Below are 19,728 nucleotides of genomic sequence, written 5' to 3'. Positions count from 1 at the left end.
AGGCAGTGGCTCCACATGTTAGGCAGCAACAACTGAATTCACTAAATATTTCTGTTGGCCAAAGTTTTGAGTCCAAGTCTGCTTTACAAACACGACTTAAGATGATGACGATAGTGCAACAGTTTGATTACGATGTCGAGTACTCAACACCGAATCCGTTAGTCGTAAAATGTTGGGTTGAAGGCTGTAGTTGGAGGATACGAGCATCACCGACAAGTGATACTCCTCGCTTTACTGTACGTGTCTATGTTTCAGATCATACTTGTTCAGTTACAGAGAGATCAGCTCGTTGCAGACAAGCAACACCAGATATTCTCGGATCTTTATACACTGATTTCATTGGTGGAGTGGAGTCAACCATTTTGCCAAGTCATGTGAAGCAGTCCCTTAACATGTGCTTTGGAATAAAGGTTTATTTCATTTACTTGTTTACTCAAAATTTGATTTATTTCTAACTGTTTCTTACTATTTTAAATGATATATGGACTACTGGAAAGCTCATCGGACACTGATATGTGCAAGAGAATTGGTTAGGGGATCCGCTGAGAGTGGCTACCAGGAATTACCGGTCTATTTGCATATGATTAGAGAAGCAAATCCAGGGACATTCACTCGCCTTGTAGTAGATTCTAGTGACAGATTTAAGTATCTTTTCATCGCATTTGGTGCTAGCATCAAGGGATTTCCATTCATGAGGAAGGTTGTTGTGGTCGATGGCACATTCTTGCAAGGAAAGTACAAAGGGACTCTACTAATTGCATCAGCACAGGATGGCAACTTCCAAATATTTCCAGTAGCATTTGCGATAGTCGATACTGAAAATGATGAATCATGGAAGTGGTTTTTCAGACAACTCAGCTGTGTGATTCCAGATGACGAAAGGCTTGCTATTATTTCTGATAGGCACAAATCAATTGGAAAAGCAATAGCCCATGTATATCCAACTGCCAGCCGGGGCGTTTGCACTTATCACTTGTATAAGAATGTCTTGTTAAAGTTTAGAGGCCGCGAGTTGTTTGGCTTGGTTAAAAAGGCAGCTAATTCATACAGGCCTTCAGATTTTGAGACCATATTCGATGAGATCAAAGCACTGCACCCGGCATTACATGGTTATTTACAGAAAGCAGATGTACGCAAGTGGGCGAGAGCTCATTTCCCTTGTGATAGGTACAACTTGACTACGACCAACATAGCTGAATCTATCAACAAAGTGCTTTCAGATGCAAGGAGTTTGCCGGTTGTAAGACTTATAGAAGCAATAAGGCAAATGATGACGCGCTGGTTTTCGTCACGTAAGATTGATGCAAATTCAATGAAAACAACTCTAACTCGTGGAGTAGAGAAGCTTTTAGAGGTAAACCTGATTTTCTATTACACATGAATATTTGGTGAACACAATACTAATATTTGAGACATACTTTTGTAGGGCCGTGTACCTTATGCTAAAACGCTGTGCGTGCAACAGATAGATATTCATCAATATCAGGTGTCAAGTGTCTCATCTACCGACATAGTGAATTTGACTGAGAGAAGTTGTTCATGTCGCAGATTTGACTTAGAAAAACTACCTTGTGTTCACGCAATTGCAGCAGCTGAAGCGACAAAGTTATCAACCATTTCATTGTGTCATCCATACTATCTTACAAACTATCTGTACAACGCTTACTCTGTGGCAGTAATGCCGAGAGATGCTGATACACCAGTCCCTGCTAATGTCGCAGGAAAAATTTGTTTGCCTCCCGAGGTTCGCCAACCACCAGGGAGACCCAAAAATTCAAGAATGAAGTCTTGGTTTGAGAAAGGTGAAAATAAGAAACGACCAAGAAAAGAGCACAAATGTTCGATTTGTAATCAAGTTGGTCACAATTGCAAAACATGTCCTGTTGGTTAGACAATACGTCATTTGTTTTTTGGTAGACAATTTGCTATTGTTTTTTTGTTGGACAATTTAACTTCTATTTTATTGGATTCTGGTTAGACAATTTGTTCTCTGTTTTACTATGTTTTACATGAAAGTCCAATTTTTTTTCCCAGAAAACCACTAATTCGATCACCCAGCCTCAAATCGATAGAAAATTGACAAATTGAGATCAAGTCAAGTGAAACGACTTGGTTTATCACCTTGCTTTCACGATTTTGAACTAAAAATCACAAAAATCTGCAATCTTCGTGACCCTAGAATTGATCTGAAGAAGATGAACTTATTTACCATTATGCCATTAATGAATTAGCAAATGCAAAAAAATAAAAACTCTCTCTGCTGGGTTTGAACCCGTGAAGTGAGGGGCGAAAAACCACCCAAATACCACCAGACAACGACACAACTTATGTATTGACATGCATCAATAATAATATTATTCTTATGGCTGATGCGTTCCCTGTTCACGGAAGCTGCGGAGTCCGATTGAGTTATTTGAAGATTGAGACACGAGCTGTTCAGCTCTATATACTCTTAATCTCTTATTATTTAATTCTCTCCTGATTGAGTCTTTTGACTTGAGATACATTTGTTACAAGGTTTAATGTCAAAACCAAACCAAACCATAAAAATGTTACACATCCGAAAAATGAAAATACTACATATCCATAACGTTCAAAACATAGAATATCATATCAGAAACTTAAAATACTACAGATCCAAAACCTCATCATAGATCTCAGCAGCTAACTTAATACGCATTGCTGGAATGCACTGATCAGAAAGTCCTTCAAAACCACAGCCAATCGCCTTACACTCTATCTCAAGTGATCACTTTAAAAAAAAACAAAAATGAAGAAAAGAAACGTAACCTTCAGATGGAGACTTTTCTCCTTTTTATAAAACTCATCCCAGTTTATACGACCACGAGATCCATACCAGGAGAGAAGAGGAACTTGGTTACCCTCAATATGATTCCCATATTCATGCCCAATACCAGGTATCGACTCATACAGCCAGATGAGGAGAGCATGTACGCATCCGCGAAGTGTATACTTGTTCCTTCCTTCATATGAAACAATTTTCACTGAATTTACCAGGCTAGAAAATCCCACACGCCCCCAAGGGTATCTGTCAAATGCTTCTATGTCTAGGACTCTCTTTGCTTGATCCAAAGGAATTCTACTGCCTGGAGAGATGCCAAGTACTCCAATAGACAAGACACATAGTAAACCAATCATTCTTCTCTTCTCAAACGACCAATTCCTAATTTTAGTGAACAACGACTGCAACTCAGAAAGCATAGGACTATGTGAAGGAGAGACACCAAGCTCTTCCCAAAATGGCTTATGATCAATCTCCACCTCGTCATTTATGTTGAAAGGCTCGCAATTTAAACTCGTAATATCACCAAACTCATATAGCGAAAACCTAATTGGCTGACCTTCTATAGCAGACCATATCTCATGGATATTATTAACCACCAATTGGTTTGTAAGTAAATGGTGAACCGCCTTGGCTGACCAGGTATAATTCAGCTCTTTCAGCCTCAGAATAACTCCAACAGATGATGTTTTAATGGATTCCCACGCATCTAAACCAACTACTTCTTCCACCATCTGTAAATTAGCCAAATGACAGTTATGATTCATGCTTCCACTTTGCAATGGACATTTCCCCTCTGGATAAAGTCTTGCTGGATATTTTTTTCCACTTTTTGATGTAGTCATCCGTCTGCAAAATTGTAAAATGTAGTAAGTATTAGAAAATTTATTTTTTTCCAAAAACATAGAAACGACCAAGACTGAAGAACACAAACGACCCAGAAATACCCAAACTGATATCAACAAATGTACAAACGAAAAACACTTCTATCTACTCTGTATCAAAACAAAATCGAATTCATTTGATACTCAATATTAAAAAAATAGTTTGACAGAGACTAACATTTGATGGCAAAATAGGTGAATTAAACTGATTGATGTGGAGAGGAGCTTATAAGAGTGTCGAAATCAACGAGAATAAGTGATGAAAGCCTTGAGATTCGACGCAGCTGAGAATTTTCGAAAGGGGGTTTAGGTTTCGTCGCCTGGGTTTTGGATTCACTTTTCCTATGTGAATCGAAGGTTTTAGTGGTTGATTAGGGTGTGGAAATGAAGAAATCGATGAGAAATCATGATGAAAACTAAAGAGAGTCAAGAGATTGAGGATTTCACAATTTGGGGATTTAGGGTTCTTGGGGTCATGGGAGAGAAAAGTATCGTGAGGATTTTTTTTTTTCAAAGAGGTTTCACTTTTTTTTGGTCAACTAAAAGTAATTTTGCCTTAATTTATTTTTACTGGGAACTAATTTTTTAACCGATGGGGCATTTCAGTCTTACTTATGCATTTTCTATCTTTCTTTTTTTTGTGTGTTAATCTAGTCATTAGTCATAAAATGTGAGTTATTAGAGGTAATTTCCCCAATTTTAATATCACTTTTCAAATCTATCTTATTAAAACAGAAAATATTACATAAGACCTAACATTTAGTCATGTCTAAATATTACATAAATATCATCGGTGATCAATAAAAACAAGAAATTTGCTAAATATAATTATGTAAAATATCATTATACTACTAATCCTCTTTCCAAGCAACATAATAATTAAACTTAAGTCCAAAAAATACAAAACATTAGATCTCACATTTTTAATAATTTTCTTATTAATCTTAATATGAATTAGTCGATAAATTAAAAATTGATTAAAACACTCAAATAATTTAAACAAACTAAATTTTTGCAGGTTTAAATACTAAAATATTTTCACTTAATATGAAACAAATTATTATGAAAAACATTCATTTAAATAAAATAAATTTTCATATAAAATTTAAAACTGTTTATAAATAAGATGTTAAAATCAATAACTTGACATTAAATAAATTATATAATTATTTTTTTATATAGCATATTCTCTAAGAAAATAAAATACATAGATTTATAACAGTTCATTACGAAAATTCATAGTACGGGTTAAAAATAAAATATTATTTTTATATAATTTTTATATTTAATATACATATGAAGCAATAAAAATATATAATATTATCTATAGACCAATTTTTTTATTTTTTATTAAATTAGTTTTTTTTAAAATATAAAAGTGCAGGTTAGAAACTAGTGGTTAGACTTTTAAAATATAACCATTTTATAGAAACATTAAATTGTGATAAAAATAAATTAACTCTCCTATATCATTATAAATGTTTTAGAGTAATTTATAAAATATTTATAAAAGTTTATAAACTTAACCATACCTCCTAAACAATAATCACCAAGCCCTAAACCTAAATGTTAGAGTATATTTAAAAAAAAATGGTAACCAACTGAGAATATTTTAAGAAATTTCTCATAAATCTGAACCTCTAACAATTCCATATATTGTTTCTGTTTTTGGTTCAATTATTTCTGTAAGGTTTAGATAACAAGATTAGGAACTAACTATAATACCCAAGAAATTTTTGAATTTTTACGGATAAATTTTATTAATCCGGGTAAGAAAATTAATTATTAAGGGTTTTCGAATAAATATTATATTTTAAATTTTAATCAAAATATCAGATAATTTTATATGTTTTGGATGGAAATATTTAGATATTCGATTTTGTTGGATATTTAATGTATTATAAATTTTTAGATTGTTTATAACTAAAAATTTTAAGTTTGTAAAGTGTATACTAAAAATTTGTGTATCAATTCAGTTCTCGCTTCTGGTTCAGTTTTGTTGATACAGAAAAACAGAAATTGTTTGAATATTTGCTAATATCGTTTTGATTCTATTTTTTTTTTCAGTTGGATTTGGTTTTCGGTTTAAGTGATCAGGCCTACCCGTATCATAGACAGATCAGTCTTCTTGTTGATTTTGTAAGGCTGGCTGTAGTCGTATTAGCTTAGCAGATAAAATATTTTTTTCATCTTTTAACTTGGAAACTTGACAGTTTACAAGAAAAAAAAAACTTGGAAACTTGAGTAAAGTGAACTCTTGAAACAAAAAAGGATGGGAATAAACAATTAATTGAATCTCAGGCCTTTTGGGCTTAGAAAGGGAAAGGGGTAAGTAAGTAAAGGCACGTGGCAGTCAGAGGAAGAGAGAGAAAGAGAGAGCGAGAATCTCTGGTGAGATCGAAATCGAGAAAACTCTTTTGGTTCCTCTCTCTCTCTTTATCAGAACAGAAACTATTCTCACTTCTGTTTTGTTTTTGTCTTCCGTCTCCAGATCTCTCTCTCTCAGATTCATAGCCCAAAGTCAACCAGTCAACAAAAAGTCTCTGCCTTTGCTGAGAATTCAAGGGGTTTTTTTTCGATGATAGCGAGGATCCTCGCCGGTTTCATGGAGAGTCCGGCGGTGGCTGCTGCCGGCGACTCTGTTCTAGGTACAATCAAAATCGCGGTGATGCCTATAGCTAAAGTGTTCACCATGTGCTTCTTGGGTCTTCTCATGGCTTCTAAGTACGTCAACATCTTGCCTCCCTCTGGCCGCAAACTCTTGAACGGGGTAAAGTTTCTTTCTTTCTTTATTTTCTCTCTCTCTCTGACTCTCAACAAGTGTGTTTGTGTCCTGTTCCCAGTTGGTCTTCTCGCTTTTGCTTCCCTGCTTGATCTTCTCCCAGCTCGGACAAGCTGTTACTCTCCAGAAGATGCTTCAATGGTTTTGTTTCTTGTCCCTATAATAAGTCTCTTCTTGGTTCTTTTTATTTGGGTTCATAAAAGTTTTCTTCTTTTGATCTGTACTGTCAGGTGGTTCATTCCGGTGAACGTTGTTCTTGGTACAATCTCAGGGTCTTTAATTGGCTTACTTGTTGCCACCATTGTTCGTCCTCCTTACCCTTATTTCAAGTTCACCATCATACAAATCGGAGTTGGTTCGTACCCCATTACACACTTACTGCATGTCTCGTCTGCTCTCTCACTTTGGATAGTAGTCTCAGTTTGTTTGTTTGTTTGTTTTCAGGTAATATCGGCAATGTTCCTCTTGTGTTACTCGCGGCTCTATGTAGGGACACCTCCAACCCCTTTGGTGACTCTGAAAAATGTAGCATTGATGGCACTGCTTACATCTCTTTTGGTCAATGGGTACGTTTCTCAACTTTATCCCCTTTGCTCTCTCACTCCTTTTACAGTGTGACACTGTTAGCATACCTATAGGAATATCAACTTTAACCAAGAGTTAACATTTAATGTCAGGTTGGTGCCATCATCCTCTACACATATGTGTACCAGATGTTAGCTCCTCCTCCTGAAGGGTTTGATGGCGAACATGACAACCTTCCTTTGAAAAACCTTCCACTAGATTCCTCTGCTCCAGAGCAAGTCCCCTTGCTTACTCAAAATCACACTAAGGACGTTTCATCCATTCAGGTTCACCTCCCTGTACAGACCGCAGAACCTAGAGCAAGAGTAGTAGATTCAAGGAAAAGCAAGGTGACAAAAATGCAATTATGGTTTTTCTAATTATATAGTCCTTACTAAGTTTAGCATACTTTGCTTCCGTGATGATGTAGATTACACAGTTCTTTGTTTACCTCTATGAGAAGTTGAAACTGAAGCAAATCATCCAACCTGCAATAATTGCTTCAGTAAGTATCTCTCGCCTGTTCTATTCGATTGCCTTCGCCATGTTAGTAACTAATACTGGAAGTGTTTTTTGTTTGCTTCGCAGATTCTTGCCATGATACTTGGTGCAATACCTTTCACCAAGAAGTTGCTCTTCACAAACGGTGCACCACTTTTCTTCTTCACAGATAGCTGCATGATTCTTGGGTAAAGCAAAACACACTCTTTCACGTGTCTTCTACCAAAAACAATTGAGTTAATTAACCGTTGAAACATTTGGCTATCAGGGACGCCATGATCCCCTGTATATTACTGGCACTTGGTGGGAATCTCATCAACGGTAAAACATATCTGATCTCTTTCATTTCATTACAACCTTGTTTTGAGCTTGCAAATGTTTTTCAGGACCAGGAAGCTCAAGACTTGGTTTCAAGACAACAGCGGCGATTATATTCGGGCGGTTGGTGTTGGTGCCACCAGTAGGACTAGGGATAGTGACATTAGCAGACAGACTAGGTTTCCTTCCAGCTGGTGACAAGATGTTCAAGTTTGTGTTGCTATTACAGCACACAATGCCTACCTCTGTGCTCTCAGGTGCTGTTGCAAACCTTAGAGGCTGTGGGAGAGAATCGGCTGCTGTGCTCTTCTGGGTTCACATTTTCGCCATCTTCTCAATGGCTGGATGGATGGTGCTGTATATCAACATTCTCTTCTAAAGTCATTCATCTCACACTATGCTGTAAATACAGGGGCATCTTCAACAAACCTAAGATTAGTTTTTTTTTTATCTACTTGTGTAAATGTGAGTTTATGACTCTCACCTAGTACTGCAACATGAGCTGAGTTCTTGTTTTTTCTTTTCTCTGAATAAATCGAAAGTATATCATAGGTTGTGACCCAGTGCATTAAAAAGGTTTCAAGGACAGGGTAAGAATCTTAAAACACCAATGGTAAGACTTTAGTTCAAAGTGGCAGCAGATCAAAACCAATGTCTATCATGTTGGATGAGTTTTATATTTGTTGTTCTGAACCAATTCTAGCTTCAAGAAAGGAAGAATGTGAAGCAGCTTATCCTGAGCACTGCAACAAATCATCATGAATCAGAATCACAGCTGCTAAAACCGTAAACCAAACATGCTAAACACTACTAACATATAATTCAATCGACCATTCAAGACTAATCTCAGAGGAACATTGTTTAATGGAATAGTTCTATTATACACAGATGCGTTACCTCGTGTAGCAGACATGAGAAAGCACTGGCACCGTCTTGTGATGTTTGATGAACGGTTACTTGGTTATCTAGTGAATTTGAAAACTATGAAACATCATCCAATAAAGCCACTCTTACGAAACACCAAGGGAAACAAACATACATCACTCCTCAGCAATATCCAGAATTAAAGTGAGTCACTGATAGCTTGGGCTCTACAACTACGTAAGGCAAAACAAGCAGGTGTGGAGACAAGATTCTCTGGCCGCCCAGGCAATGTGTTAAGCTGCAATAGATAAACCAAAAAAATACATATACATAGAAAGGTAACAGGAACAAACAATTAGTAAAGATCATATAAACTCACCTGAAGAACATTAAACAATGTTAATCTTGATAATCAAAAGAGGCGATACAAGTTAACCATTGCTATAACTTTGATTCAATCAAGAATACTTGCAACACACAGCACAACTTTGGTTAAGCTTTCCATTAAACTAACATGTGGAAACAACAACACAAGTCAATATCCAGAAACAAACAAAACAAAAAAAAAACTCAAAACATCTTAGGGTCTGTAATAATGATACACATTCTGGAGCAACAACTGGAACTTGCTGTCAGAAAAACGGCAACCATCTTCTGCTCCTGTTCCCTCGTTGGCTATGAGAGAACACTATATTCCTCCTCTGTGGGTTGCTAAGCCACATTGCCAACACAACCCCAACCAGACTCACAACAGGTGCAGCAGCCAGAAACAGCCATCTTCCTCTGCTAACACTCCTCACACCAGCCTCACCCTCACCTCTCACTACGTCATGATCCTCCTCTTCCCCACCTTCTGTGCCATCATCATCAGAAGAGCTATCCTCGCTCACCACATCAACCACGTTCTGCTTCCGGTCTTCGTAGTCTTTATCATCCGTCGGAAGCTCGTACCGGCACAGCGGGCATGAGTTACGAGCACCAAGCCAAGGCACAATACAATGGGGATGGTACAGATGGAGACAAGGAAGCTGCGTGGTCTCATTACCGAGTGAGAAAACCTCCTTGCAGACAGCACAGTCTAGCCCCTCCTCTCGGATGATAACCCTCGGAAGACTCCTGACGCAGGACAGAGAAGCAGGCGGCGCACCTCTTCTGGAATTGTCGGAGTCAGCAAGCTGCTCTAGGAGCTCCTCAAAGCCTCTCTCGTCGAGATAGTCAGCGACGTTCCCAGGGTAGCGAGAGAACTCCAAATCTTCCAGACCGGTGAAGATGTTGCGAGATAACGCTTGTCTCCTCTCTATGATTCTTTGACGGAAGGTTCTCTCTAAGTCAAGTGAATCAAACCGAGTCACGGAGCTGTTGCTCTCACTAGGAGTTCTACTATGCCTTGCTCCTTCCTCCTCCTCCCATTCTCTGTCTTCGTCGTCTGAGTTCCATTGGTTCAGACCAGCGTGCATAGGGTCGATATCAGTGTCAAACTCGATGTCGGTGGAAGCAGCATCAGACTCACCACCAAGCGAAGAGAACCTGTAGAGGCTAAAGCTAGCGTTGGACAAGTTATCAAGATCCTCGCTTTCGGATTCGGACAAGACCCTCCATCTCGCAGAACCGTTTGGAGTCGTGTGAGAGCTGGTTTCACTCTGTCTTGCGATGCTTAACAGATGAGTGAACTGCTGTGGTTGATCGGCGACGGACTCGGAGGAGCTCCCTTGCCTGCTGCTGCTGCTTCGCCTCCTTCTCATCCTCATCCTTCTTCTCCGAGAGGTTTGGCGACGGGTCAAGGGAGGAGGAGGAGGGGTGGTGCCGAAGTCTTGGAGGAGGAGGAACTTGCAGTCTCCGCATAAGCTGAAGATTTCGAGATCGTCGGGGACGGTGGTGGAGGATTGAGGGATGAGTCTTCCGCAGAGGTTGCACGATGGAGATGGGGTTGGGTTGGTGACGTCGTCTCGAGAGTCCATCGGATCCCGAAAGGAGGAAGCTTTGAGGTCTGAGGAGAGGCCGGATCTTTCAGGGGTAGGAAGGAAACAAGAGGATGGGGTTTGGTGAAGGGAGATTGGGATGCAAGGGGAAATGGATTTTAATGGCTGAAAGGGGAAGGGGGGTCAACAACGACGACGAAGACGACGGATCTTTTTTTTTTTTTTTTTTTTTTTTGTTAATGTTTTTTTCCGACAGTATAACAATAGAAGTCTCTGTTTTATCAAGAGGGTTCCCTCCTGCTTATGTTTTTTTGTCCAAACTAGGGGTGGGCACTTTACCCGATATCCGAAGTGGCACCCGAACCCGATCCGAAAAACCGAACCGAAATCCGAACCGAAGTAGCAAAATACCCGAACGGGTATTGAATAAGGAGAGATTGGATACCCGAACCCGAACGGATAATACCCGAACCCGAATGGATATCCGAAGATACCCGAACATATGTATAATTAACCTTATGTTTCTAGTTTATATCTCTCATTTTATATAAAATATTTATATTGATACTACACATAATTTAAGTTCATATGATATACATACAATTCCGGAAAAAATGATTTGCTACTCACTTAAAATGCATGTCAAGTTTTTTATTTCAAAAATTAACAAAAAGTTATATCCAAAATTAAAAAAAAAATAACTAAATTAGTGTCTTTTTAGTTTTAAAATGTTATGTCCAAATCTATTAACCATTCAATCTATTAAAAATAAAAAATTAGTTAACTAAAAGTTATATTTTTAAATACAATAAACTTGAGAAATGAAAATTTTAATATTTTTTTTCAAAATCTAAATATCCGAACCCGATCCGAAATAACCGAATCCGAACTAAAAATACCCGAACCCGACCCGAAGTACAGAAATACCCGAACGGGTTCTAGACCTCTATACCGAAATACCCGAAAATCCGAAATACCCGATCCGAACCCGAACGGGTACCCGAACGCCCACCCCTAGTCCAAACAGATACGTTTGGTTGGGACATTATTGCAAACCGGATTGTGGAAAAGAAGTTTGGTACGATGTTGGACTGGCGATCGGTTTTAATGAGGATTTTTTTTTCTGGATTTTGGGTTCAATATTATAAGTCCCGTTTGGATTTTGATGAAGTTCGATTAATCTTTTTCTACAATCTTATCTAGATCTATTTTTGATTTAAATTAAAATTCATTTGATGATATATTTTGGTTTGGATATTTTTAAACATCATATCTGAACGAAGATGAAACTAACTATTTATTTTTGATAAAAAAGATAATTACATTTTTATTTCGAAAAGTAACTCAAATCTTTAGATTGGTTTTTTTTTTTTTTGGATTTTTGAAATTTGTATGATTTTCAAATAGCCATTTTACATGATCCAGCTCAAATCAGATATGGATTCTCCCGTCTTACAATTTGTATTCAGTTTGGATCTCTGGTTTCAGTTTTTTTTTTCCCAGGTCTAGGCTGTGATTATTTGAATCGGCTCAAGACTGTATCTAAACAAGCCTTTGAAATAGCCGTTGCCGTGAATCATTTCAACCGGCTTTAAACCAAACCAACAATTCTGCGAACTAAACCGAACTCTAGCATCACAATTTCTAAAATGCTAGCTAAATATAGGAACTTTCTTTTGAGCCTTAAGACGGTATACATATAAATTCACACTGTCTATAGAGAGCTGTGCTTAACTGGCCTTAACACAGATTCTTCAACCTCCTCAGCTTCAAGGAAGCAAGATCCTTAGGCAAGATCAGCAGGCATCTCCCGGATTTTAGTACCGTAGTACCTCTCAATGTCACGAAGAGTCTTCATGTCAGAGTTTTTCACAAAGTTAATCGCAACACCTTCCCTCCCAAACCGACCAGCTCGTCCAATGCGATGTATGTAAAGCTCCGGGTTATTTGGTACATCATAGTTTATGACATGAGAAACCTAACGCATGATAAAGATTCCAACTTTCAGCATAAAGTTAAAACTCTGATAGTTATAAGAGAGGTAGAGAGAGAGAGAGAGAGATCATACTGTCTGAACATCAATCCCTCGTGCCCATACATCCGAGGCGATTAAGACACGGCTTTTAAAAGACCGGAACTGGTTCATGATTTCGTCTCTCTCCTTTTGACGTTTGTCTCCATGCATTGACGAGACTATAAAGTTACTACTCCTCATCTTCTCAGTTAGCCAATCCACCTTATATATATATATTCAGATCAAAGCTTTAACACTATCTGACATAAGACATAGAGAGACCAGAGAGTTTAAGAACATGAGTAACTGTTTTACCTTTTGTCTTGTGTTACAGAAGATGATTGCTTGATTGATAACAAGCCTCCCATAAAGATCACAAAGTGTATCGAACTTCCACTCTTCTTCCCCAACATCAACATAATATTGTTTAATCCCCTAGCAAAAAAATGTTGTAGTGTCATGGTTGTTGAAACTAAGAGTTAAGTATATAAGAAACACTTACTTCGAGAGTTAACTCGTCACGCTTCACAAGTATCCTCACAGGGTCCGTCATAAACTTGTTTGTCATCTCCAGAATCTCTTGAGGAAGAGTAGCAGATATCAAGCAAACCTGAATATCGTGTGGAAGAGATCTGTAAACGTCGTAGATCTGGTCTTTCAAACCTTTGCTCAGCATTTCATCTGATTCATCAAGGATCAAAAGCTTGACGGATTTGGTTTGTAAGCTCCCTCTCTTTATCATATCGTAGACTCGACCAGGCGTCCCGGACACAGCGTGCACACCACGCTCCAGCTTCTTGATGTCTTCTCCAATGCTCTTACCACCGATGCAGGCATGTGCCTGTATACTGGTGTGTACTCCAATGGCCTGTATCGTCTTCTCTGTTTGTGAAGCCAGTTCCCTTGATGGAGACAAGACCAAAACCTGAATCCTTAAGAACAAAAAAAAAATACCAAGTTGGTTAGTAAATAAGAAAAACAGAGATCACGCAACACATGTAATACAAGCGTGACACACATATATTGCAGCCTTTTAGTAAGTGTTCCTCACCTTAATTACAAAACAAAATCATTAACCATGTACTAGTACCAATTGGATATTTGATTAGTAAACAAAACGAATTCTTTGTCTTAATTGCAAATCAAGATTTTTTACATACCAAGTAGGTTAGTAAACAGATCATGCAGCTTATAGCAAGTTTAATCATCTTAATCACAGAAAAGAAAAATCATTAACCATGTAATAACCAAGTGGATTAGTGAATTGCAGAAACAGACATTGCAACCTTAAGTAAGTGTTCCTCGTCTTAATCACAAAGAAAAATCAGTAACCATGTAATAACCAAGTGGCTTAGTGAATTGCAGAAACAGACATTGCAACCTTAAGTAAGTGTTCCTTGTCTTAATATTTTTTTTTTTGACTTATTTTCTTGTCTTAATTACAAAGCAAAATCATTTAAGAACCAATGTAGAATTCGAAAATTTTGAAAAATAAAGGATAAAGAGACGTACTTTCTGGAGGAAGTGTTGACGATTTGGCAGACGGAGATGGCAATCATGGAGGTTTTGCCCGTACCGGACTGAGCCTGAGCGATGACGTCACGTCCTTTGAGAATAGGCATCACAGCTCTCTGCTGAATCTCAGAAGGTTTCTTGAAACCGTAGTCGTACACTCCGCGAAGGACTTTATCATTCATCCCCATCTCGTCGAAACTCGCTATGGGTTTGATCCCTTTGGTCGTTTCGAAGACAAGATTCTCGTCATCCAAAGCTCCTCCTACACTTCTCCAGTCGCTGTTTCCTTTCGCTGCTGCCATTGGTGATTCTCTCTGTGTCGGAATCAAGACAAGTCTCAGAACTTTGGAGGTTTAGAACGGTTAGAAGATGAAGAAGAGGATGAACGTGTTACGCCGGAAATAGGGTTTAGGGTGACTAAAAAAGGTTGAGGTAAACCGTGTCCATGATAACCGAACCAAACCGATATACTTATTTAACAACGGTCAACGAGGATGCATATATTGCCCAATTTAATCTTAGAAGGCCTCAACATTATTTTACAGCCTTTTTTGGCCCAAATATAATGTATAAACAAGGCATGGCCTTCGTCTAATTTGAGAAGCTTCTGGTGGAAGAGGCGTTTACGTTTGTGTTCATGATGAAAGTTGTGGACATGATTCCGGCCTCTGTGTGAGTGAGTATTCGCAAAAAGACTCTAAAAGTTTATGCTTCTTTATGAGTTGTTTACCGTATAAAACACTTTTATGTTTACTTTTTATTTGTAGAGACATTTGCGTTAGACATACATTTTTTGGTCAGTTGATGTTTTTTGGACCGTTTTGCCCTCACGCCCTACAACTTGATTCTCTATGATTACTTACAAGTAACTAAATATTTCTGGTTACCTGAAATTTGGTCATTTGGGTACGGTTTTTGGAATAATTGAGCACAATCCTATACCATAAGATCTTTAAAGTGAATTTACATCCTACAATAGACATAATAACATTTTATTTTACTTTTAATTGTCTCTCCAAGATGACTTTTGAAAAACTGAAATTTATTCCCAACATATGTTATTTGTTACTATTTCATATTATAATTTAAAAATATCAATATAATGTGTAAACTAAAAAATAATTATTTTTCTTCTATATTTTGAGATCCATATTATATATGTTTTGATATTTTAAAATTATAAAATTTAAATTGTGTGGACAAATATATTATGGATTATATAATATAGATGTTGTTGTTTAAACGTAGATATATGAATCATGAATATAATTTTATGGATGCAACTATGTTTGTAGTCTAAGTGTGGATGTAGTATTGTAGATATATTATAATAAATTAGAGTTTGTGATACTGTTGATTAAATAAAATATAATCACAATTAAATTTAATAATAATCTATTATATGAGTTCTAACCATATGAATAATATTAAAGCAATTTTCAGTTTCTCTACCCATATCCTATATGTTCATTTTTCTCCATCTATCCACAAACCATCCATCCATGACTCGATTGTCCACTAACCGTCCATCAACGATTTCTATGACTATGAAACATCCATCCACAACTTGCATCACCCGCCCATCTATAGCACCGTTTCTTTGCTCTTGCTCCTTCAGGGCCTCCTCCTTCTTTTCTCTCTTTTACGTTCACTCTATAGGCTAATATCAAAACTGTTATCTTTCATATAGAATAATTAATGCTAAATCCATCATCGTCATCATCAGTCACAACGCGACACCATAGATTTCACTTTTGATAGATTTCACAATGGTGGAAGCTTCGTGAGAGCAAAGAGATAATAAAAAAAATTTGGGCAACAAAGAAATAAATTAAGATTCAAATTATATGCAGAAATCCTAAACAAAATAAATCCCAATTATTTAGAAAGATCAGTCTAAACAAATCTTATTATGCTAAAAGATTTATGCATGATATTCTAAAATTTCAGATATCTTTATGCAATAGGATGCATTAAAACAACTATTTTATTGTATGGAATCTTCTCTTTAGGAGACATTCTGGAATCTCTCACATTTATGATATAGTTTTGATGGTTTTTGTATTTAATTGCTTCTTTTTTGTGAGTAAACTTGGTCTATAAAATATTTTTGTACGCTCATACGTAAAAGGTCTCACGTTTGTCATCTTTTTAATGGTGTTCTTTTTAGTGGGTTCACTAGCTGAATGAAATTTGAACTTCATGCTTGAGGTTGGAATGAATAATGGCCAATTTGAACTTTATTTCAGGGACCAACAAGATGCTGTCACGCTAATATGCAAAGTCTTAATGACGATATAATAAGAAAGGCAACTCAAATGAGGACTAAAAATCTGAAGTTCGATAGCATAATATAGGATGCTCCAAAATATCTTCTGGATATTGTTTTTTTTCCTTAATATGTTAACCGAGTATTATATAAGTATGATGAAGATCCCTTCATCATTTTTTGGGTGGTAAACATGTGATGATGAGGGATAACAACAACCAAACAATAACGAATGTAAAGAAGAATGAGAGAGATTGTATGCCACACACATTATCCTAAAAAACAGGAAAAACACAATAAAAAATTTTAAAACAAAAAAAAGACTATAGAATGAAGATATATTTTAGAAATATTCTTATATATAAGAAAATAATGGTTTATATATTTTGTCTTCTTGTACTAAGTCGGTTTGATGACCGACTCTATGTTACTATAAATAAGAGCATATCTTTATTTATATGAGATGAAAGTAAGAAGAAGAAAAAGTTGATTAACTTTCTCCCTCACTAATTGTTATCATCTTTTCATATATACAGAAAATACAAAATATAAATATAACACACATATATATATAAATATTATTATACATATATATATATATATATATATATATATATATATACTTTTCATCTAGTAAAACACAACACGTTATCAGCACGAGTGATTTTATACCAGAAATGTGAGGTTTAATTTATGTCTTTCAATATTTTTAATTTATTTTAGTTTTATTATTGTTCTGGATTGATAGGCTCTGCCTTCACTATTTATTTTATCGGGATGATAGGCATTGTCTTCACCGACTGGTCGTTATGGTAGGCTATGTCTTCACGATCAGATGATTACATGGTAGCATTGGCTTCCATGAATTAAAAAATGGTCAAAATAGTAGATTATATCTTATCGAACCGTATTGAAAGCTTTTCCTCCATGAATATAAAAAAATGATCAATATGGTAGACTATGTCTCCTCAGGTCACGAGGTAGGCTATGCCTCCGATTTTATTATTATTTTTTTAAATTTCTACATTTAATTTATGATTTTATGTCTTTAAATGTATGCATTTAATTTATGTATTTAGGTATATGAATACATTTATCATGTCGAATTTGAGAAAGTTCAAAATTACTGCCCTTGATATTACAGGAAATAATTATATGACATGGGATAGGTGCAAAGATGCACATGAGAGCAAATGTGCTTTTAGAAACCATGATAATTCAAAAATGGTGTCATATGAGAAAAAGAAAAAAGGCATGATATTTTTATGACACCACATACATGATGGTTTAAAAGATGAATATATTACGATATAGGATCCTACGGATCTTTGGCAATCATTAAAAGAGAGGTTCGATCACGAGAAATATATGATATTACCGAAAATAAAACATGAGTGGATTCATCTCCGGTTCCAAGACTACAAAATCGTTAGTGAATATAATTTCAAAATGTTTGGAACTACATTAAGGATGATGTTATGTGGAGAGAAAATAAGTGATTATGATATGATTGAGAAAACACTCTCCACATTCCATCCTGGAAACGTAGTCATGCAGCAACAATACCGGGCGAATGGATATACCCGTTACCGTAGTGGATTCAAGTCCACTTTGTAGCGGAGAGGAGCAGAATAATCAACTCGTGACGTTAAACCATCATGCTCGTTCTACTCGATCTGTTCCATTTTCTGAAGTGAATGTGTCATCTTCCAGTTACAATAATTGGGGAGGACATGGACGCGGTAGAAAGCTCTATCATGGTCGTGGAAGAGGACGTGGAAGAAGAGTATGTCTCTATGATGAAAGACATCCATCTAATCAACTCTAGGCAAATGCATTAGGCAAGACAATGGCAAACAGTGTGATGATGCAACTTATTTTTCACGCAACAACATAAAAAATACACATTCACAAATTTTAAGAGGGACAATCTTGGTAATCAATTGCGTTCAACTTATTTGGTTGTAATTACAGCAATGAGAGGCAGCTTCCCACTCAACATGACATATTTCCAAATAAACGAGGTTACCCTTTAACTCAATGTTCATTATTTTATCTAGTTATGTATTGCAATTTCTAATGTATTTAATAAATATAGGTGTTTGCCGATCATGATTCTAGCTTAAACCCAATTAATGTTTTAAGTGATTCAATTTGTACTAGTTAGAAGATCTGTGTATTTTGGAACAACTATACCAACAATATTCAAAGGTATATGATTGTCACCATGATTGGATGCTAATACTATTTTGCACACAAGAAGAAGATATTCAAATTACATAAGCTATTGTTTTCAGGTTTATCATTGGATACAATGAACAATGCTTCTCAAGAGGTAATACTTACGCTATAGTAACATCTTCCTTTCCTTTTATTTAAGTTAAAAGCTCAAAGTGTAGTTTACGTCATGCATATTTTTTTTTCTCTCTTTATGACTATAGAAAGATATAAATATATAGAGGACTTGTAAAAATGAGGTCACATATATCAGTTCTCCCTCCAGTCTGAAAAAAAATGATTTAAAAAGAATTGTAGAAAATGTATATTTAAAGGGGTTTGACAAAAGCAAGAGAACTAATGCCATTGAATGTGAGAATGTACTTCTTAGGAAGAAAATGAAGTCAGGAAGCTACAAGTCAGCAAACAAACTCAAATGACACCACATGCCAATGGTTTCTTACAAGAAAAAAAAGGCCAATGTAGAATATGAAACTTAACATACCTCTCAACGTGGCTCCTCTTTTGTCAGTAGATAAAAAACAGGCCAATGTAAAATATGAAACATCGTGTATCTCTCAATTAGGTTCATCTTTTGTTAGGAGGCAGTGCTCCTATTTTGTTAGTAGGTTGTTCTTCGTTGTAATTACTAACTTTTTGGGATGTAATCAGACTAGTTAAGGTATATAATCTCCAACGGGATATTTTCAGCGTCTTAGTTTATTTTTTTGGTATTGCTATATTTTATATCTAACGGAAAAAACTGAAACATAAAGGTAACAGTCAAGTTATAACTGATCATTGTTATTAGCGAGATGTGTCGACAAGAGGATTTCATTTTAAGCTTTTAATATCATGTCTTCCATGATTGAAGAAGTAATATGTATATCTAAAATGCTTGAACCCTTAAATCTGTATATCTAAAATGAGCAGAGCAGTCTCAATAATTTTATGGGTCATACGGCCAAAACCTTTTTGAACCCCTAAATTTAATATTTACTAGATTTTTATCTTTGCGTCCATTCGGGTATTTTTCAATTTGCAATATCATATATTTATTATTGGTTAATATTTTTTA

The 19,728-nt window shown here is 36.2% G+C and overlaps 4 protein-coding genes across 4 annotated transcripts; 2 read left to right on the top strand and 2 right to left on the bottom strand.

The window, feature by feature from the left end:
- Positions 1–481: 481 nt before the first annotated feature.
- On the top strand, positions 482–1,891 carry LOC106442099. The gene is made up of 2 exons (XM_022717301.1): positions 482–1,354; positions 1,427–1,891. Exons 1-2 carry the CDS (start codon positions 482–484, stop codon positions 1,889–1,891), a joined length of 1,338 nt encoding a protein of 445 aa, XP_022573022.1.
- Positions 1,892–6,071: 4,180 nt separating this feature from the next.
- On the top strand, positions 6,072–8,403 carry LOC106427498 (protein PIN-LIKES 6). Its single transcript, XM_013868229.3, has 9 exons — positions 6,072–6,457; positions 6,531–6,610; positions 6,700–6,824; positions 6,914–7,035; positions 7,147–7,383; positions 7,464–7,538; positions 7,622–7,722; positions 7,803–7,855; positions 7,921–8,403. Exons 1-9 carry the CDS (start codon positions 6,266–6,268, stop codon positions 8,229–8,231), a joined length of 1,296 nt encoding a protein of 431 aa, XP_013723683.1. The 5' UTR covers positions 6,072–6,265; the 3' UTR covers positions 8,232–8,403.
- A 698-nt stretch (positions 8,404–9,101) lies between these two features.
- On the bottom strand, positions 9,102–10,879 carry LOC106427497 (E3 ubiquitin-protein ligase SIRP1-like). Its single transcript, XM_022689751.2, has one exon. It carries the CDS (start codon positions 10,672–10,674, stop codon positions 9,349–9,351), a length of 1,326 nt encoding a protein of 441 aa, XP_022545472.1. The 5' UTR covers positions 10,675–10,879; the 3' UTR covers positions 9,102–9,348.
- A 1,295-nt stretch (positions 10,880–12,174) lies between these two features.
- Positions 12,175–14,604, bottom strand: LOC106427448 (DEAD-box ATP-dependent RNA helicase 34). The gene is made up of 5 exons (XM_013868183.3): positions 14,162–14,604; positions 13,152–13,581; positions 12,965–13,084; positions 12,704–12,871; positions 12,175–12,613 (listed from the first exon to the last, which is right to left on the bottom strand). Exons 1-5 carry the CDS (start codon positions 14,464–14,466, stop codon positions 12,422–12,424), a joined length of 1,215 nt encoding a protein of 404 aa, XP_013723637.2. The 5' UTR covers positions 14,467–14,604; the 3' UTR covers positions 12,175–12,421.
- Between the last annotated feature and the right edge of the window lie 5,124 nt (positions 14,605–19,728).

This window comes from Brassica napus, chromosome A8, assembly GCF_020379485.1.
Source record: "Brassica napus cultivar Da-Ae chromosome A8, Da-Ae, whole genome shotgun sequence".
Classification (NCBI taxonomy): Eukaryota; Viridiplantae; Streptophyta; class Magnoliopsida; order Brassicales; family Brassicaceae; genus Brassica; species Brassica napus.
The sequence above is the reverse complement of the archived record's forward strand: the minus strand, read 5'-3'. Positions and strand labels throughout refer to the sequence as shown.